Source organism: Aulostomus chinensis, chromosome 15 (genome assembly GCF_037954235.1).
Source record: "Aulostomus chinensis isolate RoL2024-O1b breed Wild chromosome 15, RoL_Achi_v1.0, whole genome shotgun sequence".
Classification (NCBI taxonomy): Eukaryota; Metazoa; Chordata; class Actinopteri; order Syngnathiformes; family Aulostomidae; genus Aulostomus; species Aulostomus chinensis.
Window position 1 is genome coordinate 20,181,587 of NC_141334.1, and position 24,627 is coordinate 20,206,213.

The following is a 24,627-nucleotide window of genomic DNA, read 5'->3' on the forward strand; positions in this document are numbered from 1 at the left end:
AGGCACGAATTTGATTCAGAGCAGATCCCCGACCTGACCAAGGATGTTTACATCCAGGACATCCACTGTGTTGGTTCGCTGTGCAAACTCTACTTCAGAGAGCTGCCCAACCCCCTTCTTACCTACCAGCTGTATGAGAAATTCTCTGTAAGCAATGATATCTGTCTTTCTATCTGTAGATCTTTTATATTTTGGCCTGGAAACGTTTTGGAAAAAGAAATTAAACCAAAAAAATATTTTGGAAAAGAAATGGACATTTTCCTGTTACAAATTCCTGTATATTAGTGTATGGTTCAGTTGAAATCAACAGAAAATCCTACATTGGTTCATCATAATTCACTTTTTTACCTCAGAAACTTGACTTAAATTTCCATATCTGGCAATGTCAAGCAAATGTGTATGATACCTCCTTGGATGTATCTTAAATGTTTGACACAGTGACAAATCATAGATCTTCCAAATAACATTGTACCTAACACTCCCTGCGGCTAGCAGTCTGCTGGGTTTTGTGAAATAAAAGCTCTCTCTAAGCATAACAGAAAAAGTCCCTGAAGATGAAGTAAATGTTTGGTGGTTGTTATAGTACCTGGGGAGGGGGCTCAGCTGGAGACCTCTGTGTTCCATGTGGCAGTGGATGACAAGTGTTGGAACTTAATCTTTATACACTGATACATCATAATATTTCTTTCCCTCTGTTTTCATTTTGAAGGAGGCTGTATCAGCAGCGACGGATGAAGAACGACTCATCAAAATCCATGATGTCATCCAGCAGCTTCCTCCGCCGCATTACAGGTCAGTGAAGAGGCATATTGCCCCCCTGTGGCAGGCTATGGAAGGTTGAACATTCATGTCAGGTGTGTGTGTGTGTGTGCGTGCGTGTGTGTGTGCGTGTGTGTTTTAAATCAAGGTGTAGTGCCATTGAATAGAACCATTTAAAGGTCCCAGCTGACCTTTGTATTGGTGCTGATGAATTGAATTTCCCATCTTTTGTGAAAGCATTAAAATGCTAATTTCAAAGTGACATCCCACAGGGATTTGAGCACATAGTGAAATATTGATGTTCTCAAGGAGCAACTCTATCATTACCATTAGTCTGCAGATCGCTAGTGGAGGCCAATTAAAACTGAATTCATGAATATTTAATCCTTAGGACTCTGGAGTTCCTCATGAGACACCTCTCCCGCTTGGCGGCATTCAGCTACATCACAAACATGCACAGCAAGAACCTGGCCATCGTCTGGGCCCCCAACTTGCTGAGGTGAGATGCCTTACCGCTGGATGGAATATTTTTGTGTTGGAAAGCATCACCTCCCCAAAATTCTATTGTCTGGCTGTAGATCAGTGTCTTATGTAGTTCTTATAAACAGCCATTTCCCGATTCATAGAAGTGTTCCCTGGAACCACCACATCCACTACTTTCTTTCCAGTCTGCACCTTGACCGAAGAACTTTTTCCTCTAAGAGCGCTTTCTCACCTAATGGTCTGGTACAAGGTCCGGACTTCTTTTTTGTTGTTGTTACATTGTCTTCATATAGTCCAGTAAAGTTCGCTTTCTCACTGCTATTATGAAAGCGGACCAAAGGAGCTACCTATGTTATGACGCCATTAACTGCAAGGTCTGCGCCTGTCATTGACTAGCTTGTGGATGAGCGTGCGTCTGACGTTACCACGTCGGAAGTGCTCTGGCGGTGTATTTGTTCTGGTCGCAGCAAAGATGCATCAACCATGGATCCGCAGATTCACTTTGTTGCCCTCGCACTACTTTGGCTGCGCCTCCAACATCAACAACAACAACAACTACTACAGTCTCAATACGCGAGACTAGTGCGATGTCATCAAATGAATAACATCCTTATGGTGCGCTTGATATTTCGACGCAGACAGGCAAGGAGGCGAAGACTGCAAGCCTCTCCGAAAAAACACAAAACGTCTCCGAGTTCTGGTGGGTCTTCTCCAGATCATTTTTTATTTCATCCTCTGACCATATCTGAATGAAATATTTAATCCCCCCCCAAGTATTACCACGACTTATCTGTTGAAACCTTATTGGATTAGTGAGTTTTTTACAAAATCTCAAAATATCTTTTGCATGCCTTAATAGATTTTGCACATCATGACATGTTGTTGTTTCACTGGTGAATGGGGGGTGGATGGTGGAATGATGATGTGAGGACCGCTGTCAGTTGAAATCCGTAGAGTCAATAGAAGTCAATATATCTAATGTATCTTTATTAAACACCTACAACTCTACAATTTAATTTGGCCGGTGCTTTTGTTCAAAGTGACGTACAACACAAGCAAGAATTTGGACTGGAGGTAATGCCTTAGTAAATACAACAAAGTGCTTCAAGTTCGATTGGCCACAGGTGCTGCCATCTAGTGCCAGAAGTGCTAGTTTTTTTTTTCTTAATATAATTTCACCACAACTGACCACAACCAATAATTCAACATCAACAACAAACAATATTTTTCAACATTCAATATTCAACATTGTCAGTGCTAAGTATTCACTAAGAGCTGGATCTTAAACCGTCTGACTCATTCTACCCATGAGGACAAAGAGGAGAAGAGCCAGACTTAAGTGTCTGGGTGTTCCCTGAACAGTTGAATCTTGAAATGTCTCTTAAAAGTAGAAAGGGACTCTGTGGATTGTAAGGAGTTGGTTAGTTCATTCCACCATTTGGGAACAACAGAGGAGAAGCAGAGTCTAGCAGGAGATTTAGTGCCATGCTGGGTTGGGGGAACCAGCTGTCTCTCACAGGCAGAGCATAGCGGGCACGAGGGAGTGTAGACCTGAATGAAGAATTCCAAGTAGGCAGGAGCCATTCTTGTCACTGTTTTGTACGCCAGAAGAAGAGCTTTGAATTTTATTCGAGCTGCCACTGGAAGCCAGTGAAGAGACATTAAAAGCAGGGTGATGTGCAGTTTTGGACAAGTTAGATCAAATCATTAGGGCCTGTACCAGAAGCTGTGTTGCTTGTTGTGTCAGGTAGGGGCCGGTCATTAATCATGACACTAAAGCTGTGTCCCAAATTGCATACTTCCATAATACATACTTAAACTTTTCAAATTGAGTATACTAAGCATACTATGTACTCAATCGGTTCTGACAATGCGATGTTGTCCTTCTATTGGCTGAAGATGCGACGCTGTGTATAGTTTATTTGCATGATCTATTTAGCAAAACAGTTTTGTGACAAGTCATTGTATTTTTCAAACCTGTGTCTACACACAATTTCTAACTTGTCCCCATTATTTAATGTAAAGATGACTCTATACAAGTCAGTGTCGACCGACTCTCACCAAAGCAGTCTGCTGCCATTTTCATCAATGAAATGAGTGCGGCGAGTGTCCAGTCACATACTCAAATCTTGACCGATTTGAGTTTGCATACAGGTACTTTTGCATACTCAATTTTCACATATGTACTCCCCAGGGGCCTCATTTATAAAGCTTGCTTACGCACAAAACCGGGCTTGGAAACCCCAATCCTAACCCTTCTTACGCAAGACTTGGGATTTAAAAAAAAAAAGTCTTACGTAGGAATGTGCGCAACTTTAAGCAAACTACAGACCTTGCTTACGCACATTTTGGAGACAATTGTGACAAGGTGAGAACAATTGGTTAATGGAAAGAGCGCATATAAATATGTGAAAAAATAATACTTTTTCTGCTCAGTGTAAAGTCACAAAGGGGTGCCGGCAACATCACAGAAAATGAACCTTGCAAGCATGATTAAGAAGTGCTACACTTTTCATTCATTAAACCACATTGCAGCTATTGGGTGCCGTTAGATTTAACATTTCGATGTAGCTATATTTAGGATTTATATTCACAACATTTAATTTGAAACGTAACCAATAGTTTTCACTTTGTTCTCTTGCACATGTAGTCTACATTTGTAAACTAGGCTATAAAAAATCTGGATCTGCTAAATAGAAACATTCAAATTCCACATGCATTTATCAGATTTTGTTTGAAGATAAATGTGACTAAATCCTTTTTGTTTGTGTTTTTACAATGTTGATTTACAAACTTTCACCACATAAGGTGGATAACGGAGCCATTTGTTAAAACACTAGTGTCACACGTGCACGTTTCATGTGTTTTCTGATCCCCACCTGTAGCCGCCACGTTCCGGCGGTGCAAAGCCACTTTTTTCTTTGCCTCCACCTTCAGATCGGATCACTTCTTTTATATTTCGGCAACGCTGCGCTCCATGCCAGCCGCGCTTAGCGCCGTGGTCACAGCGTGCCATTCAGTGGCTCGTTTGTTGGTAATTTCACTTGAATGGCCGCCGAATAAAGTTTCCCGTCTCGCCACCTCCATCACGATCTCTGAAAAGTTCCTCTTTCATCTGGTTGATGCCATGATTGACCGTGAAATGCCGTGGATCCATCATGCTTATTTAGATGCAAAACACATTCATGAGGTAATTTGCATGAACATACATGGTGAATTGTGGGTGTGGAGAGGGAGGGACATGAATCCAATCCTGCTGCGCAACTTTCCGTCTGGACTGTGATTTATAAAGGGAACGTGCGTGCAGGTGTGCGTACGTACAGTTTTATAAATCAGATTTTTTTTGTGTGTGTAGGCACTTTTCAGCGTACGTAAACTTTTAATATGGATCCTGCGTCAGGTTTTATAAATGAGGCCCCAGGTTTTTTCCGTTTTTAGATGAGTATACTATTAGTATGAGTATTTTATGTATGTAGTATGGAAGTATGCGATTTGGGACACACCAACAAATTTCTGGCAGAGTTGGTGGGCACGACTTGATTTGAATTGAGCAGAACACTGATCTGTGGTTGAACGGAGGGACAGACTTAGGAGAAGGTGGTGTTCCTTCATCCATGTGAAGTTTTCAACCAAACACACTGATATCTGAGCTGAGACCGTTGTGTCTTCAGGCGGAAACGACAGGAAAACCTGAGCATCGTCAGCACAGCAGTGGTAGAAGAAGCCATGTGAACAGAGTATAGCACTGAGCAGGGTGATGTATGAGGAGTAGGGGACCAACCACCGACCCCTGGAGTACCCCTGTCGATAAGTGATGTGATTCAGAAACTTCTCCCCACCATGACATCCTGAAGGATCTACCTGTGAAGTAGGACTTGAACCACAACAGGACAGATCCTGAGATGCCGAGTTCAGAGAGTGGAGAGGAGAACTTCATGGTTAAGCGTGTCAAAGGCAGCAGACAGTTCCAGCAGCAGTAGGACAGAGGACTGACCAGCAGCTTCAGCCAGTCACAGTGATTCTGTGAATGACAGAAGTGCACTTTCAGTGGGTAGGTCACCCCTGAAGCCAGATTGATAGGAGTCAGTCAGGTTATTCTTCTGCAGATGCTCAGAAACTTGGTTGTAGACAGCACGCTCAAGTATTTTGGACAGGACTGGCAGAAGTGAGACTAGCCTGTAATTTTCAACCTGGGCTGTGTTGAGATTGGGCTTTTTGAGGAGCAGGGTGACCCAACCTTGCTTAAAAGCAGTGGGGAAGACACCAATTTCCAAGGAGGTATTGACAATGTGTGACTACAGGTTTGATTGTGGGCAAGATGGTCTGCAGAATGTTGGTTGGTATTGGATTGAGTGGACAGGATGTTGGTTTTGAGTTCAGGAGAAGTCTGGAGACCTCATCCTCACTGGGAGGAGCAAAAGAGCAGAGTGAGGTGGCAGTAGCAGGTTGACTGAGCTGGTCAGGCTCAGAGAATTGGTTGGTGATGATGTCCACCTCAGGGAAGAAGGAGGCAATCATGTCTGGAGTCCGTGCAGTGGAGGGCTGGAGGACAGATTAAGGAGTTAAATGCCATAAACAGTTTTCTTGTGTCCGAAGCAGCACCGATCTTGCTCTGATGAAACGCTTGCTTTGCACACTGTAGGCAGGAAGTAAAGGATGCATGTTTTTTTTGGTAGGAGGACAAATCAGTGGTACTTGGGATTTAAACCACTTTCCTTCTGCTGCCTTGAGTCCTGCTCTTTGAGCCATGGATTTGGTGGATTTTTCTTTGCTGGTTTAGACACCAGGGGGCAGAGTTTGTCGAGAGAGTAACAGAGTGTTTCTGTAGCCTCTTTAACAGACAGTGACGAGAAATGTGTGTGGTCAGGTATGGTAGCGCATACCTCGTCCAACAGTTGTGTTGCTCTGAGGGACATCAGGTTTCTGCGGAAGGAAAGCATCTGCGGGGGCACCTGTGTTTGCGGAAAAGTGGCAGAAAATTGTACCAAGAAATGGTCTGTACTGGAGTAACGGTCACATCTGCTGTGGAGCAGTTACGAGTCAGTACCAAATCAAGGACTTTACTAGCTTTGTGAGTGGGAGGAGAAGGAGCCAGTTTGAGGTCAAAAGAGGAGCGCCAGAAAGTAATTTGACTGTCTTGTCAATGTGAATGTTCACGTCTCCCATGACAATCAGTGGTGTGTCATCATCAGGGATGTGAGAAGGTAGCATTTCAATTTCTGAGACAGAACTATCTAGATTACCCCCTGGTGGGTGGTACACAACCAGAATACATGCTTTGATAAGTGTAGTAATTTTTAAAGCATGATATTCAAGTGCTGTTTTGTTGCTTAGTGGACAGAATTTGGTATAAGTCCAGCTGTCTGGAATTAGCGTGTCTCTACCACCTCCTTGTCCAGCAGAGCGAGGTGTATGAGTTATTGTTTTGGACACAGAGAATGCAGCTGGTGTAGCTGTGTTTTCTGGGTGGATCCATGTCTCAGTCAGGGCTAGGACCTGAATATCTGAGAGTTTCATCAATGAACTGATGAATTCTGTCTTATTGACTGTGGACCGACAGTTCCAGAGCCTGAAGGTAATGGAGGGTGGGCAAGGACAAGGGCAAATATGTCTGCACTGATTTTGGTTAGGTTGAGCTTTAAGAGGTTGAATTAGCTCAAGTTGTTTAGTCATGTTAAAATCAGAGAGAATATATGTCTGTGGCTTTGAAATTAGTTCCAGGGCAAATACTCTTTTCCCTGAAAAATTCTGCTTACCATACATTATAAACATGGGCATGTCTTCTCAAGATGAGAATGATCCTCACAGTTGAATGTGTATGTGATTGAGTTTATGTGTGGGTGTTGTTTTACTACACACATCAAGGATCTCTTTCTGATATCGGGATCTGCTGCAGAACAAGTCTTATATGCCGCCTTAAATTAATTACTGCCTGAATAAAAGGATTTACCTCAATCTCAAAGGATTAAGATCGCTGATCTCAAATATCTGTTATGTTTTACGGTCATAAGAAAATGTATAAATTGAACCACATAATGGAATTGATTCATCATAATATATTAGATCTTATGTTCATTGAAATTTTACACTATAATTTACTCAGACATCACCGTTGTTGCTCCTTAGGTCAAAGCAGATAGAATCTGCGTGCTTCAGCGGTACAGCAGCCTTCATGGAAGTCCGCATCCAGTCAGTGGTAGTGGAGTTCATTCTCAACCATGTGGATGTTCTCTTCAGCACTAAACTGAGCTCACTAATACGTGAGGGGGCAGGTATGCATGAAAATCACAGAGATGAGACACCTGCGCACATTGTAACTCCACAAGCCCTTGTTGCTTTGACTTGATCAGTAATGGCTGTGCTGTACTTCATCAGGTCACAACTCACTGTCACGGCCAAAGTCCCTCCTGGTTTCATCACCCTCCACTAAACTCCTGAGTTTGGAGGAGGCCCAGGCTAGGACTCAGGCTCAGATCAACTCTCCTGTCACTGAAGACAGCAAGTATATTGAAGTGGGTGAAGGTCCTGCTGCCCTGCAGGGGAAGTTCCACACTGTCATTGAGTTTCCCACTGAGAGGTATGTCTTTTACGATTTATCATGTGTTGACATTTAATTTTGTAGACATCTGTTTAAGGCCAGTATATATAAAGCATAGATTTAGAGTCACAGAAAGACACCATGTTCATTATTTACAGTGTGTATTTACTACAAATAAAAGTACATCAAAAGAAACAATAATACTGGAACGTGTTTCCCTCTGCTGTTTGCTATTGGGACTGCAGGCAGTCACTTCCCTCCTGTACCTGGTTGTTAATTTCTCAGACCAGATCTTTACCTCCTCAGAGGGCAGATGCCTTCACAATGATGTTTTGATTTACATGTTTTGGAAGTGATTCCAAACAGAAACATTTAACAATTTTTTTCAACCTTAATGATTCATCATTGAGACTTACATGTGAAACTAATTGTTTAGCACTTGATTGAGCACCACAATTTTTTTTATTTTATTAAATTTTTTTTTTACATAAACACAGGAAGAGGCCTCCTATTAAATCCAAGAAATCTCCTGTGGGTAGCTGGCGTTCTTTCTTCAACTTGGGCAAGTCTTCCTCAATGTCCAAACGCAAGCTGCACCGGAATCCCAGTGAGCCCAATGAACTGAAGGCTATGGCTCTGGCCGGTGAGTCTTCCCTTCCTCTGCTTTAATTGCGCAGTGTGTCTTTCATTCACTTTCACTTGTGTGACGAGAAGAAGTTAGGCTGATACATTTCGATAACTTTTCAGGAGGCCGAGGGGATACAGCAACATTACGATCTGCCAAAAGTGAAGAGTCCCTGAGTTCACTACATAATGCTGAAGGTAATATTACAAATTTTACTACAAACATGAACATAAAACAAATATTATCTTAATATTTTCTTTTGTCCCACAGGAGAGCACAAATTGTACCGTCCTCGGCGGCCACGCTCCAGCAGTGATGCCCTTTCAGCCTCCTTTAATGGTGAGCTGTTGGAAAATCGGCCACACTGCAACTCGTATGACAACTTGGACGCTACAGAGGACAGCGATGGAGATGAGGGCCCCATCTGTGTACCTGCTCTCATTTCACCTCCCCGCTCAGCAGGTGAAGATGTGGACCTCAGCCCACCAGACATCGGCATGGCTTCCTTGGACTTTGACCCCATGTCATTCCAGTGCAGCCTCCCTGATACATCCTATGCCTTCCCCCTAGATGATTCGCTCGCAGGGGCTGAAGGCTCCACGTTAAAGAGGAGCCCTGGCAGCTTCTGTGGAAAGAGCAACTGTTCAGACCTCATCTCTGCCTCCTTCCTTGGCAACTTGAATGCCTCCTTGTTGTCTACGGACTTTATCCCAGCTGCTGGAGAGAGGCTCGAAAGCAAGAGACTGTCCACTTCCTACTCTTACACTGATAAACCCACTCAGGCTGTGTCACCTATTAAATGTGGAAAGACCACTAGTTTGACACCATTTACCACTTCAGAGCTCTTCTCCATAGAGAGGCCTGACAGGAATACAGCTGGACAGGCTATCCCTCCACAATCTTTATCTTCTCCCTCAGCAGCTGAAGACTCCCCCCCTCTGATGGGCAACGTGCTGCTGAGGGCAGCTGAGCCATCTTTAACTGAAGCGTTTCAAATGGAGCTGCACTCCAAGCTGGCAGTCTTTGACAGTGTGGACAGTCAAGAACCAAAGGGAGACGACAGTATTCAGCAGGTGTCAGCTGGCAGCAGCCAAGAGCATGAAGGTAGGAAGCAGTAATGCCTTGTCAATCATTGCACAAATTATTCCAATTTTTTTTCTTCTATGTTGAGTTCCCAAGTTTTTATAGATGCAATTTGAATATAAATCCTTTCATATGATGCACAGACACTTACAACTCCACCCTCTCCCACTCTTCAAGCACCTTAACACCTACTTCCCTTGTGTTTTGTGTCCCCGCTAGGAGTCATGCCTCCGGACACTTCCAAGGATCTCACCCCTCGTTCCCTAAGCTCTACAACTCCCACCGCCACTCCTCCTCCTCCCCCTCCTCCTAAAAATGCTGCTCGCATGTTAGCACTGGCCCTTGCTGAGTCTGCCCAGCAGGTCTCTATACAGTCCCAGTCACGCTCCTCTGAGCCCCTGATACCAGTGTCCCCTTTGCAGCCACAGAACAGCTCTGACTTCCAGGACCTGCCAGGCCTTCCAATGGCCCCACATTTTCAGGGATCCTCTGACAACGGAGCTGAGCAAGGATGTTCCTCGTCACCAAACAGCAATGCACCGACTGTCACAGCAGCTTCATGTTATCCCTCCACTTTAAGTCCTCCAATCAAGCATGATCTAGCAGAGTCAACCAGCCAGCTTACCAAGCAGTCAGATGGTGCCAAGTCCTCTACAACTCCACTTGGAGCACAGCCTGAAACAGACTACACCCCACCACACACTCAGCTTTCCAAGTCCATCGCACTCTCTGCTTCAGGCAACCTAGTTTCTCCAACCAGGAAGAGTCCTGACAGGCAGCAGCCCGTTACAGGGCAGGTCCCAATCAGCACCAGCTCCACCGTTACCACTCCAGTCACCAGCCCAAGTGGCAGCTGCAAAGACACCCTAGTGTTACTACAGCCTTTTCCTGAGGTGAGTGTCTTAAGATTTAAATGTAGTTTGCTACTAACAATATAGTAAAGGTCTTTTATTGAGTTTTTGTGCTGCAACATGCATAATCAGAGTTACTCAGTAATTCCTATGAAGCAGAACATGAGTGACACATGTGGTGAAGGAACACAAATAATTTCTCATCCTAGAACTGGCTAACCCAAAATAGTTTACTACAAACGTAGTGCATTATCATAATTTATCTATTTGCTTTGCAGTTTAGATGACATGAAGAAGGTGTATGGTGAGCAGTAAGAGCACCAAATCAGTTGCATAGTTGAATCTTGTTTGGATTCAAGTATTCTCTGCAGTGTTATATTCCCTAATCTCACAGAAGATGCAAGGAATAGTAAGAATAGCCATTATTGGTGTAATAAACAAGAGGAAACCAACAAAGATATCACATTACAGCCTTTGTGAGCTCTTCCTCAAAAAGACCAAAAATAGTGCTGAATACCAATTATCACCTGAGAAATAAACAACTTAATTAACTCACTTGAATATTGGCAAAGTAAGAGAGGTGTTTCATAGTTGCAGCTGCGTTCCCCTCTGACAAAAAAAACACCAAACCAGGGCATAAAGAAATGACATGGGGAGAGATTAATAACAAGAGTACAAACATAATATCCCTTAACCTATGAATGAATGATTGTGTGGCCTGTTCCCTCAAAACTTGAGACCTGGTTGGTACTTTGCTGCTTTTTGTTTTTTAAGCCAAAATATTGGAACTCAAATCGGAGAAACATGTTTAACAGTTATTTTGATGTATATGTGTGTGTTTTAAGTTCTCAGTTTAATTGTCGTGGGTTTTTTTTTTTCTTTCCTCAGATTAAACCAGAGGAGGCTGCACTGCCCCCAACCCTTCCGAAACCATCAGATCAGCAGCCTCCTGCTGCTCAAAAGTCCAAAAAACAGGCTGTCTCACTGCCCCAACATCAAACATCAACTCAGCAGCAGAGCCAAGGTCAGATGCAGTCTCTGTCTCACATACAAATCCCATCCCAAACACAGCCACTCTCCAAGGCCAGTGCAAGAGTGGCCCCAACCTCAGCTGAGCCTGTTGAGAAGCCTTGGGAGGCAATAAAGCCAATACAGCCCTGCACAGAGTCTGCAAAATACCACGACTCCCACGGATCCATCCCTCCAGCCCCTCCTGTTCGCACCATTGAGAGCAAACTAGCCACAGCAGCACTCAGCCAAAGTGAAGCCTCTTACCATGCCCTGGGTGAGAGCCCTGCTACAGGACACATGGAGGACGACCTGCCTCACCATCCTCTTTCTCCCCGTAAATCCTCTACGCATCAGCCAGGCTACCTGTACCATGCTAAAGGAGAACCAGTCCTAATTGAGCCTCCAGGGACTGTCTACTACCACCAGAGACCTGTTCCTCTGGGCCCACATGCCATGCCACACCACTGTCGACCCGACAGTGTCCCCCCACACCACTCATATGTGTCCAAGTCAGAGCCTCAAATACCTTACAGTGCCCGAGTAGACAACAGATACAGCACTTTAGGCCCAAGGTCCTACCACCACTCTATAAAGTCCAGAGGAAACACCCGTAGTATGTATGTGGCTCCTGGGCCAGGGCACCAGGGTTATAGCCATGATCGAGTCCCTGGCTATCCCACCATCCGCAGAGTGCATTCACTTCATGTTCCTTCCACTATTCGCTCAGTGCCAATCCAAAGGACTGAGGTTCCTCCAGATGACATTTTCTTCTACCACCGGCCCATGTATCAATGTAAAGCCTACCAGCAGCCCCAACAACAGTCTTCACAGGCAGACTATCATGTCACTCAGCTGCAGCCTTACTTTGAGAATGGACGGGTGCAGTACCGCTACAGTCCATACTCTGGTTCCAGCCCTTTGGAGGGACCTTATTATGATATTGACCCCTACGGCACAATCCGAGTCCGCCACTTCCACTCCTATGGCAGCCGAGATCTGGGAGCCGTTGATGGCAGAACAGGTGGAAAAGCTACAGGGTACCACTACCTCGCTCGCCATATTCTCCCTCCTGGGAAGGAGCACAGCTTTGTGAGTAGGGATATTCCCCCTACTCATGGATCCAAGGAAGCTGCTGCCTACCTCTCTTGGGACCCTGAGGAGTCAGAACGGCTCCGCATGCACTCCATCCGCAGGGAGAGCAGGGCCAGACAGAAGATCAAAGGTCCTGTCCTCTCACAATATGACAACTTAGGATTGTTCACACCAGCAGATGTATCAGGCAATGAAACCCTGCACCTGCGTAGTAAATCTGACCCAGGCAAAGCTGTGCTGGCTGCAGCTGAGAGCAAAGATGGCCGCTATCTCCCCAGACACATGGTGTCTGATCCTGACGTCCTTATGTACATGGAGACTGACAAGCATACCCATGGCAGCCTTATGGCTGAAAAGTCAGACGGGCTTGCCAAGCAAAGCAGTACCAAGAAATGCCAATCGTCTCACTCCCTTCCTGCAACTCTGAGCCACAGTCTCTCCCATCAACAGGAGAGCAGCCGTCATGAAACCAAGCACGAGACTGGAGACGAGAAGCTCTCTGGAGACAGCAACCGCTCTAAACACTGGCAGCAGGACAACCCCAACAAGAGGAGCTTCCAGACTCGCTATGAGTGTCCTGATGCAGACCACCACCAGGGTAAAGGTAAAACACTGAGCGGCTATCACAGCACAGATGACCAGCCAGCAGCTCCTAGGGAACAGCTGAGTCACTCCAAACCTGAGCGATCACACAGCGTCCGGGAGCAGCAGCAGCCGCAGCAGTACTACAACCAACCTGACATGGACAAAGACTACACCTATCACAAACATGGCACCAAAACGGTGCAGTCCCATTATGATAACCTGGACGATTACCACCCAGTACCTCAGACTCAGGTCCCTGTTCAAAAACGTGGAGGAGCTAGCTCCTATGCAGCCCCAGGGTTTACGGTGAGCCATGGCAACAGAGCGTACTCAACAGCGCTGGGCCAGGGAGCCTTCATCCAGACTGACCTGGCCCTCCAGAGGCCAGAGACAGAGATACGCACAGAATGAAGCATTTATGGGAGGAAGTGTGTGAACTTCTCTTTGTGAGTCAAACAAAGACTCCAATGAGCTGTGGTTGAGCAGCCTCTGCAGGACAGTGGACTGTTGGATCACCAATATTTTTGCTCCTCTGTATTTTTAATGAATTGTAAAGAAAATTATAAGACTTTTTCCAGAAAGTCCTGAATGTACCTGAAATAATTGTCCAAGAGGTCATTTTGCTGTGATTGATTGAGACAGTAGCCAGTCATACATGCATAGGAAAGGTGTAAGGTACTTAAAACAGGAGCCGCTGATGTGTAAAGTATATATACTATACTGTATATATGAATAGAATCACTAGTACAAAGGGATCTTTTGTTGTTGTTGGGTTTTTTTTTTTCTAGATGTGGCGCTGGGTATCAACTGGGATTAATGTTTGCATTTTAGAAATGCATGCTCTTTCTCTCTTCTGCAGAACAGTTCTGTGTACTTCACTGTTTATTGCGTTCTCCCGGGATGTTACAGCACAAGTTATGAAAGGAGGATGTATGTAGTCATCACACCCTCCCTCTGCCAACATGTACACATGTAGTACATGTTTGTCTTGGAAAATCCAATTGAGTGCAACAGTGAGCTGCAATGAGTTGCTCTCAGTTAATCTAGTGGTTATCAATGTCTTATTTTCTCTGTGACTGTGCCATTTTTATCTAACTTTGCTATAAACAGATTTCAATGACTTCTAAGCGAATGTTTTGGTACTTCATTGGAAGGGGGACCAACATCTGGGCGCAGTTCTTGCACATAAAGGATGAAGAGGGGAAGCTGGATGAATGCATATTATACTTTAAGAGATTTATGTATGAGGTTTTGTTTGTTTTTTTTAATTTGCTAATTTTCCCCCATCACATTCAAAGTACCTGTGTGAAACTGGACTGATTGAATAAAGCTGGAAACATTTTGCTCTCAGACAGCATTGTGGAAAACATATTGCTGCTGCTTTGTGGGGGGAAATAATGTGGTGGTGGAGCCTTAAATTTTGTTCCGTATGATCATATGTTCTCTCCTGTCGAAGTCAAGTGAACATCTTTGTCATGATGCACAAACGTGATATTTAGTCAATATCAGATCTTGACAGTTCAGGTGAAACTGCTGGGGTTTTGTATCGCCACACTGGCTCTTAGTATAAAACGGTGGCATTTTTGTTTAGGATATCTATAGTCATATTTTTCAAGATTGAAGAGGACGTGTAGTATATTCATCTGGGCTTAGACCTTTTGGGTTCACAAAAATGGATACATTACAATATTATTCAGTTCTGTCTAAAACCAGGTCGCTCTCTAGAACTGTCTGACTGCTCCAGTATATCGCTTGCAGGTTTTGCTCCTCTTGCCTTATCTAAAACCTCTTCCTTTTCAGATGAGGTATTGAAGTAAGGCACTCTGTACTTGAATGTGAAAACACTTGTCTCAAACTAAAGGTACCTAAAGTTAGATATGAAATAAATAAAACTGTTCAGGAATAGCTCTAATCAGCGTCTCTTAATGTGTGTGATGCTACATTTTCAGTGTTGCTTGGTTCAGGTTGATATTCAACTCCTGAAGGAAAGGACACAAAATCTAATTCTACAATGCGTTAAGACAATTTTAATGTTTCAATTGAGAGAATAACAATTTTTCTCTTGAAATTAAACTAATAATTTCTAAGTTTTGTGATAACTGGACAAAGTTTGACAAAGCTCAAACTGTTCTGATTAGCAGTTGTGTTTTTACTGCTGTTTGTTGGCCAGCAGGATCACATAAAGACTACCCTGCCAGTTTTTGTGGAATTTGGTGGGCAAAGGAGGAACGACTTTGGACCACGTCTTTTTTTTCTTTTGTAGTTCAAAATTGTGAGACAGCATTTTTTTTTAGTACTTTACCATTAATTTCGAAGAAACAGCTAAGGGATATTTACAGTGATAATGTCAATGAAAGTTTGGGATTTTCTCTTGGATCCAGGTCAGAGCAGAGAGTAGAGTGAGCTACTGGCCTTAGGGTCTGCATCTTCATGGGCTTTTTCTCCAGCTGCTAAAGAGGGACCTGGATTTCCATTGAACATCGATTCTACTGAAGGACATTTGTCTCTGTTGCTTCAGGGCTGCAACTCTTTGCTACTCTGACTTCCCTGCAAGGAAACAGAATATTTCATTGCACGGATCAATAAATGGTTTATTACATTCCATTTAATTTGAGGGTAGAAGATGGAAGAATCATTCTACTCATAATCAGGAACAGCCTGTCATTTACTTTCTAACCAAAACAATGAAATGAAAGTTTATTCTACTACAAATACAGAGACATGATGCACACAAGAAAGTGCATACCTGTGAAAGGTTCTCAAGGATAACCACTCAACAAGCACGTTCACAGCTACTTTATTTGACTAATTCTTTCCGTTTATTTTTATCAATTGCATTTGACCACAATTTTTTTTTAAAAAGTGCCATGATCATCTAGAGAATGAAACTCTGCAATTGCGGCAGTTTTCTAAATTCAGTCCCATCTGGCATCTCTAATCTAGATGATGTTGATGCTGACAACTGATCAAATACCATGATGAATTTCAGACAATACATTTGATCAGTAGGGGGCACTGCAAATGATAGAAGTGATCAGACGACGAGGACCAATAACCATCAAAACACAAGGACTGGCTATGGATCAAGGCAATTACTCAGCCACAGGGAAGCTTGGCATTGACTTCAGCTGTCAGACTGACTGATGACGGCAAGCAGGTTCGTAACTTGTCCACAGAACAGCAGAATATACCAATGACAGTACAATGTCACGATGATAGCTTTGATCGTGGCTTTCACATTACAGAGAGCCTTAGAGGCAGGGCTTTGTAACGAAATATAAAAAGCAAAGTCTTCAGAGAGAATCAAGTCCACTGGATTCTTAGCTTTAGGTACTGAATCGTTCTTATGACTGCGATTAAAATCTATAGATTGTAACATTTTTAGAGTGATTAGTTCTGTAATTGATGCAGAAATAACCACACAAAAATGTTTTGGCTCATAAAAGATTTTAAGAACAGTTTTCTGCATTGTTTGTTATCTTTTGATGCAGTGAGAAACGTGATCAGTGAAGAGATGTCTGTAGCTGAGACAATAGGTGATGATGATAGGTCACGAATATGAATTTACTCTGCAATTATTGCCCAAACTAGAAGTCTGCTACAAGCAGTGATAAGAGGCCACTCATGTATGCCGGGGCATGATGCAATTTGTTGGAGCAAAAAGAAACTCGATAATGTTTGGAAAGAGTCTTCAATTCAGCCGCCACAATTCAGTGCAGAAATTCAGTGCTGGAGAATAAACAACAAACATTATGTTGAAGTTGGAGTGAAGACAGCACAGTTATACTGACATCAATCAAATGATGTTTGGAACATCACTAACTTTTCATGATGGCACGGTGGTGCAGTGGTCAGCACTGTCGCCTCACAGCAAGACGTTTCTGGGTCCGAGCCCCGGCTGGAGCACAGGATCTTTCTGTGTGGAGTCTCCATGTTCTCCCTGTTCCTGTGTGGGTTCTCTCTGGTACTCCAGCTTCCTCCCACAGTCCAAACACATCAAGGGGGGACGAGGCTGATTGATACTCTAAATTGACCGTAGGTGTGACTGTGAGTGTGAATGGTTGTGTGTCTCTATGTGTTGGCCCTGTGCTGGACTGGTGACCCGCCCAGGGTGAACCCCGCCTCTCGCCTGAAGGCTGCTGGATAGGCTCCACCCCCCGCGACCCTTCAACAGGCTCAGCGGAAGAAAATTGATGGATGGATGGAGACTTACTTTTCTCTGACCACAAGGTGTCGCTATAACTAAGAGCCACCCAGAGCCGTATACAGAGGGAGATCGGACAACTCCAGGTTCGAACGTTGAGAGCAATCCTGTCATGGGATTGGTTCAGAGGTGGTCACGTGTTTTATGGGCGCCTTGTTCGCTATCATTGACCGACATTTATGCAATGACACGCATAGCAAAGTGAATATCAGAGATCAATTTTCAACTTTATTAAATTATTAACAACCAACTTCCACAAATAATCAAAAATGCCAAATTGCGCAGCTTGTGGCTGCTAAGCAAGAACGGGGCCGAAACAAATGCATCGTTTTCCCCTTGACAAAAAAACTGCGGAGGTTATGGGAGCTGAAGGTTGGGCGAAAAAACTGCACACCAACTGATTTCTCCCTGTCAGTGGAGGTGAACGTCAATTTCTCGCTTTGACTTTTGTGAAGAATTTACATTGGAAAAATAAAGTCCTATCATCATTTGTTCATATCATGCTCTCAAAAACTAGTAACACCGCTTTTGGAAATGAATGATGAATGAAGTTTATCAAGACTTATGATAGCCTTAAACTAGCCTTATGCTAGTGAGCGAGTAATCTAGACTGAAGGCTCAGAAAATTAGGAGCTACCGTCACGACTCGAATTTAACTTCTTTTTATCACAATTGCCAACTGTAACTCGGATGTTACATACTGTGAAAACCGTGTGTGTGTAAATTATATACTATTATAATTTTAATACTAATGATAAAACTAAGAAACAGTCTGACTAAGACTAGGTTAACTATATCTAAGTCATTCTAAGTTCGTCAAAGTAATTTCAACCTTTTTTTCGGCGATGGATGAATACGGTAGACCAAGGAGAAGTTAAACAGCTTTGTGGTTCATTGAGCCACTGGGCTCCAATACATTTTACAGGCTCATTAGAGAGGATACCAAGGCAGATCTGTGAGGTGAGAACCTTTTCAGGTGACTACATCATACAGAGAGAAGGCCGAGGCTTTGCAGTGCTGTCAACAAAGCACACGGTGGCTATTTCGAGGAACACATATGAACAATATCATTAACAAGTTGTTTTTTTATTATTTCTTTGTTTCTTAATTCCATGCATCTTGCTTCCTATATTTGATGTCTTCAGCATGTATCTACAATGTAGAATGTAATAAAAATACAGAAAAAACATTGAACGAGAAGGTGTGTCCAAACTTTTGACTGATATGTGTGTGTATATACACACAAATGTTATTTTTTTACACGTATTTTTAGTTATTTACACGTGTTCGTGGCAGCAAAGTATGACAGAAAAAGTTAATGAAATAAAGTTCCATTGTTTACAAATGTTGGCAGTTGCATTATGGGAGACGCATGATTGACACGGCCGCCATTTTGCTCTCGTTGCCTGCGCTTCCATTGTGTGAGAGATAGTAAATATCTGACACTGCCGCGCGCACAACAACACTCTTGAATCCTCGCGAAGAGAAACCGTGAAATACACGTTCGGTGAGTCCTCTTCTAGTCTTTTTTTTTTTAAACATAAAGCTCTGTTCCCACTTGGTGACTATAGCGAGACGGATAAAGTTGTTTTAGTGCTGATATAGCGTTTTATTTCGACGTTCTACAGAGGAAGAAACAGCAGCTGCCTCGACGCTCAGGCAGGCAGAGGAACGACTCCGTCCACCTTCTGCTCGTGTATCTGCCCCATTTTCATCGGCGCTTTGAAGCTTTCTTCTTCGCAATCGACTGTCACTTTGCGTGCATGTGGAGCTCTTTCGATAGCCGAACTTGTCTTCCACGTCGTGTTGGTACTCCTGTGAGATCACGTCCCATGTTTTAACGGGAAAAGGTAAAAGTTTACGTCCCGCTCAGCGCTTGTACACTTAGAGGTTCATCTGAGTCTGCGGCCATAGTCCTGCGGTATAAGGCGGGCCGAGGCTTGTAGTCCCGCCCCCAAGCAGGAGAGTAACAAATCATTGGTTTGAGACAGAGACAATGATTCGTGTATTACAGATGACGACATGTCTCGCAGCGTGATTGGCGGGGTTGAGAGCCCACAGTGGCCAGCGCGCGCACGCGCGTGTGTGTTTGTGTATGTTTGCGCGCGCGGCTGATTGAGGAAAGTTCTCCCAGGTGACTCAGTATGACTGACCGTCAGTCCTTGAATGGAGCGACTCTTAAACTGAGGCAAGCAAATCTGAAATATGACACTAGATTAGTTTTGATGTACGTTTAAGTCACTGCAGGTGATTAAACACTGATATTATTTTGCATATATTTATTGCAATCCAAATATAAACATTTGGCCTTCTGGAGGAAATTGATTAATAATTGACAATTAATGAATAATATTTTTTAGTGTTAAAAAATAATGATTATTAAAACATTTTTAGCACTGTTGCCAAGAGGGTTTTGGGTGCGAGCACGGGGTCTTTCTGTGTAGAGTTTGCATGTGACCCGTGCAGAGTGAACCCAGCCTCTCACCCGAAGGCTGCTGGGATAGGGTCCTGCCCCCTCCCAGCGACCCTTGACAGGATCAATGTGGAAAATGGATGGATGGGAAATGCTGGTGAAATTCATCGTATGTGTTTGAGGGAGTTTATCATATTACAACCATTAGACATAGACTGTCCACAGGAACAACGGGACAACTGGGATTGAAAATGATATTGGCTGAAGAAGAAAAAAACATCCACTTTTTTTTAATGATTATTTTTCTTTTTTTCTGCAATTTTTATGTTTCCATACATGCCATCAAGCTTTTGGAGGTGGTGTCAAATATTTTTGGGTCATGGAGCTTTTCTGGTTGTCGGTTTAGTTTTTGATTTTTTTTTTTTTATGCTGATTATGTTATGATCATGTAGAGGGTTGTCATAGCTCAAGAGCATTGATTTTCATTCAACATAATGTTGAATGTTCTTTTTTCCCAATACTTTAATAATGGAAAATTTCTTAGTTTTCAAGAAGAATTCGGCTATTTTTTTTTTTTTTTTGTATTTTCTGTCTTTTTTTCTCACTGACATTCATACATATGGTTAATTTAATTGTACACTGTAAAAAATACAGAGGTGTAGCTGTAAGCCCCCACAGCTATCAGGAGATCTCCCTCGCAAAGGTGCACTTGAGTTTGCTTTGTGCAGTCTCATAAGCATCTGGGGAACCACAGCATCGATCAGTCAGCTGCACCCTTTGTAACAGGAGCCTCTTCTTCGTTTGTTAGAAGTGCGGTCTTTTTTCACAAGGTTCACAGTCGTGCCCTCTGCCTTATAGTAGTGAAATCATGGATTGATAGTAAATAGTGATGATGGCGGGCGATACGTTTATGAATGATGTGAACTGCACTGACTATGATGCCATTTGTGCACAAAGCAGTGGCTCTAAAGCAACTATACCACCAGGCCACATAAACAGCTCAATACTTTATTGTATTTTAAATAGGGCTGTCACTTTAATGCATTAATTAGATTAATTAATTACAAATCCTGGAATTAATTTGATTAATTTTTTTTAATCGCCTGACAGCACTAATTTTTGATATCTCCTTAGGTGATAATTCCTCATAATGGCTCGTACCAAGCAGACTGCTCGTAAGTCCACTGGAGGAAAGGCTCCTCGTAAGCAGCTGGCCACCAAGGCTGCCCGCAAGAGCGCCCCCTCCACCGGTGGGGTCAAGAAGCCCCATCGTTACAGGTAACATCTGGATTTAATACAATCATGTCCAGCCACACAGACCATAGTCAATGATAAATAATTTTGTGTGGTTTAGTAACCTGTACGGCTTCTCTGATCAGTCAAATATGACAACTCAGAGGGAAATGTGGTGGAAGATGGTGTATACTGATTGTCCATCCTCGCCAGAACCAGTTTGGAGGTGCTGCATTAACTCACTGTGCTTACTCGAGAAAGTAGCTCAGGCTGTGTCTGATTTTAAAACTACAACATCTATGAGTTATAAATTCATAGCAAAGGCTAAGTACATCCCTTGTAATATTGGTGAGAGCTACATGATACTTGCTAAAGTGTGAATCAGGATTTTTCTTTGTGAGAATTGAGATCGTGATTCTCAAGTCACAATTTTTTTTTTCCCCAACAAAAAATTTCAAAGTGGTGAACTTTGAAAATAATTCTCTTTTCTCTCATTTTATTGGGGTTTATGTGATCTGGCAGCTCAGATTTAGTGATGTGATTCCTTTGTCCTTAATTCTTAACAACATTGGATTTTATGGTGATTGATGATGAAGGGTTCTCAACAGTCTGCATCTGATCTTCATTTAAGGTCAGGGATCTGGAAGGATCGGCGATTTAAAAAAAAAAAAGGCAGGCATTTGAGTAATTCCTTAATTTCCCCTCCGTCACATTTAATGTGTTTAATATTTATTATTGAAATATTTACGTTGAAAAAACTTGAATATTATAAATTAAAATGATTAAATTATGGTTAAATTTTGGTATAACAGTTTTATAAGACTTTAATGCAATTTTTAAAAATCTGTCTGTCTAGAAAAGAACCGGGTTTATTATCTATTTTAATTATTGCACCTGAATGCAGCAAGTCCTGTCTCCGTCTGTGTCAAACTGCGACTGACCGCGGAGAACAGAAGCTCAGTTTCACCTGTGGAGAGACGCAGCTGAACACTGCAGGGACTCTGTGCAAAGTTTTAGTGAAAACGAGACACATTAAATGTCTATGATTTAGGCACTAATGGTAAATTCTCTGGTTTAATGTTGATGCGAGAACTCAGCAGTAACACCACATGACACTCTCTGACTCTCCGGCTGTTATCTCAACACAATGTCAACCACAAACCACAAACGTCCGTGGACAGGATTACAGCGAATGATCTCCAGCTCCTTTATTTAGCCTGAAAGCATCGTGGCCATGAGTCTGAGTCCAAACAAGCAGGTGTTGCTGGTTAATCTGTTTCCGACCGTCTCCTGACAGAAAGGAGAACGATGATTAGATTGGATGCGCAAAATTTGAATTGATAGCATGTTTTGGTTTACACTGTGTGTGGTTTCTATAGCAACAGTTACTGTAATGAATCAAATAACTCAACACGTGAATGTAGCGTGACCTGAATATGCAGGGGAATGGGAGTCAGAGAAGTGCTGTCATTTAAAAATTGAGATTGTGTTGTTTTTTTTAACAATGAATCACTCAGCCCTTGTCTGGCTCTTGAGGGGATGGACAACAGGCATATTTTTCCAAAAAGTTGGCATGTTCCTCCAAAGTCTTTCATTTAAGATGAATAATACGCATTTTAGGAAGCAACTTAGATGTTTCTGTTATTATTTGGAGACACTGACAGATTTATACCTGCATTTTGTGAAATCGGAAAGTGTAATTATAAAGAGAGCAATAGTTCTTGACCATGGTTCATTTGCGCTCCTCCTACTTGAATCTAAGAGGAGCTGAGTATTGGCTGCATCATCTTGTGATCCTTGATAGGATCGACGGTAATGATGATGACTGAGTGAATGCTTGTGTGTGTGCAGGCCTGGTACTGTGGCTTTGAGAGAGATCCGTCGATACCAGAAGTCCACGGAGCTGCTGATCCGTAAGCTGCCCTTCCAGCGTCTGGTGAGGGAGATTGCTCAGGACTTCAAGACTGACCTGCGTTTCCAAAGCGCCGCCATCGGTGCCCTGCAGGTAGGTGTGTGTCTGTCTGTGTCTGTGTGGGTCTATCGCGCGCCCGACAGATTGAGGAAAGTTCTCCCAGGTGACTCAATATGAATGACCATCAGTCCTTGAACGGTGCAACCATGATTGGCAGGGTTGAGAGCCCACAGTGGCCAGATAGACGCACACACTTGTGTGTGTGTGTGTGTGTGTGTGTGTGTGTGTGTGTGTGTGTGTGTGTGTGTATTTGCGCTCACAGAATGTTAGTGTTAAACAGTACTCTGCAACTGATGAACTAATATTTTTTTGTTGCTGTCTCTACCTTCAGGAGGCCAGCGAGGCATACCTGGTGGGTCTGTTTGAGGACACCAACCTCTGCGCTATCCATGCAAAGCGTGTCACCATCATGCCCAAAGATATCCAGCTGGCACGTCGAATCCGTGGAGAGCGTGCTTAGACAGCTTCCTGAATCTTTCACCCCTGCCCTGTTTTTCTTTACCTGCCTCCCTCCTTTGCTCACTCTTCTTCCTCCCTCCGCCCCCTCACTCCTTGTCCTTTCCCCCATGCCTACCCAGCTTCTAAGTAGAATTTAGAGTAAGCCTGATTATGAAGAGATAGAAATATGTTAAAGTCTGGTCTCAGAGGTTTTTTTTGTCTTCACCAAATGTTTCTAGGGTACCCTTTTCGTGCATGTAAGAGGTTTGGCTGATCAGACACATGAACACACACACACACATTGAAAGATGCAAGCCAGGTTGTTTTGGGGGGGGGGGGGGGGGGGTCTGTGAACATGGCCTCACTCGTTAGTTGGCCTGGGCTCTGCCAGAGTGGGAGGTGTGGATGGTGTAGCCCACAGAGGTGGAGCAGGACCCAGGGACTAGTCTGCTTAAGGGGAGCTGCAACTTCCACAGCAGGGTGCTATTAAAACTAGTCCTGGGGCCTGTGCCCAGTCCAGACTCTCCTCCCATCCTGCTGCACTGTCCTACACCTCCAGCTCATCTCTCCTCTACAGCTGCAGTCAGGTTGCTCTTTGCACCTCGACCTGCACTGGGATGGAGGGAGAGTGTGTGTGTGTGCGTGTGCGTGTGCGTGTGCGTGTGTGTGAGAGAGAGAGAGAGACCTCTGATCCTCCAAACCAGTTGTACTCAAACAAAAATCTCTTGGTTACTTAAGAATATTGATCCTAGTTGTGGATATGGTGTCTATTTTTTTTACACATAAAATCATAAATGAGCATCTCTTCCTGTTACCACCTCCAACCATCAAACTAAGAGAAAAAACAGTTATTGTCAGCGTGTTATGAGTTCTATTTGTTTTGTTTTCACAGTGATCTGATTTGCTGTAGAAAATCAGGAAGGGCTTCTGTGACAACTTCTATTTCAACAGCAGACACACGGGGGCGATGTTGTACCATCTGTTCACTTTCGATCAGCCATCACATCCTGGTTGTGTGTGGATTTCAGCTGGTAGGCAGCAGACTTGTCACCACAGTGTCAGTTGGCATTATAGCAGATGTAATGCGTGTGTACGTGTGTGTGTGTGTGTGTGTGCGCGCGTGCGTGCGTGCATCCCCTGCACTCTTTAGATCTGAACATATAATCTGTCCCTTTGTGAAAATTTGTGATTGACATTATAGTCTCATATTTGTTTTCTTTTATATTTTTTCATATTCCTCAAGATTTTCAGACATATGAATAAGCTGATCTTTGTATTTTCCAAATTTCTCATATTATGGTAGTATTAAATAGATGTAAAAAACAAACAAAAAAACCCTA

The 24,627-nt window shown here is 43.3% G+C and overlaps 2 protein-coding genes across 8 annotated transcripts in view; both read left to right on the plus strand.

The window, feature by feature from the left end:
- The window catches only part of arhgap32b (Rho GTPase activating protein 32b), a 123,961-nt gene extending 109,582 nt beyond the window's left edge, over nt 1-14,379 (plus strand). For all 6 annotated transcript variants that reach the window (XM_086225830.1, XM_086225833.1, XM_086225834.1 and 3 more), the window contains 10 exons: nt 3-147; nt 710-792; nt 1,151-1,258; nt 7,369-7,514; nt 7,618-7,819; nt 8,278-8,423; nt 8,528-8,602; nt 8,676-9,509; nt 9,708-10,381; nt 11,228-14,379. In XM_086225830.1, coding sequence (XP_086081956.1) covers nt 3-147; nt 710-792; nt 1,151-1,258; nt 7,369-7,514; nt 7,618-7,819; nt 8,278-8,423; nt 8,528-8,602; nt 8,676-9,509; nt 9,708-10,381; nt 11,228-13,438 — 4,624 coding nt within the window. In that variant the 3' untranslated portion in view covers nt 13,439-14,379. The remainder of the gene's footprint in view (nt 1-2; nt 148-709; nt 793-1,150; nt 1,259-7,368; nt 7,515-7,617; nt 7,820-8,277; nt 8,424-8,527; nt 8,603-8,675; nt 9,510-9,707; nt 10,382-11,227) is intronic.
- A 4,203-nt stretch (nt 14,380-18,582) lies between these two features.
- h3f3c (H3 histone, family 3C) lies at nt 18,583-24,627 on the plus strand. Of its 2 annotated transcripts, none has more exons than XM_086226932.1 (4): nt 18,583-18,738; nt 20,779-20,922; nt 22,729-22,882; nt 23,181-24,627. In XM_086226932.1, the coding sequence occupies exons 2-4, from the start codon at nt 20,795-20,797 to the stop codon at nt 23,307-23,309; spliced, it is 411 nt and encodes a 136-aa protein (XP_086083058.1). In that variant the 5' UTR covers nt 18,583-18,738; nt 20,779-20,794; the 3' UTR covers nt 23,310-24,627. The 2 variants fall into 2 exon arrangements, with proteins under 2 accessions (XP_086083058.1, XP_086083059.1); XM_086226933.1 differs by lacking the exon at nt 18,583-18,738 and adding an exon at nt 18,897-19,081.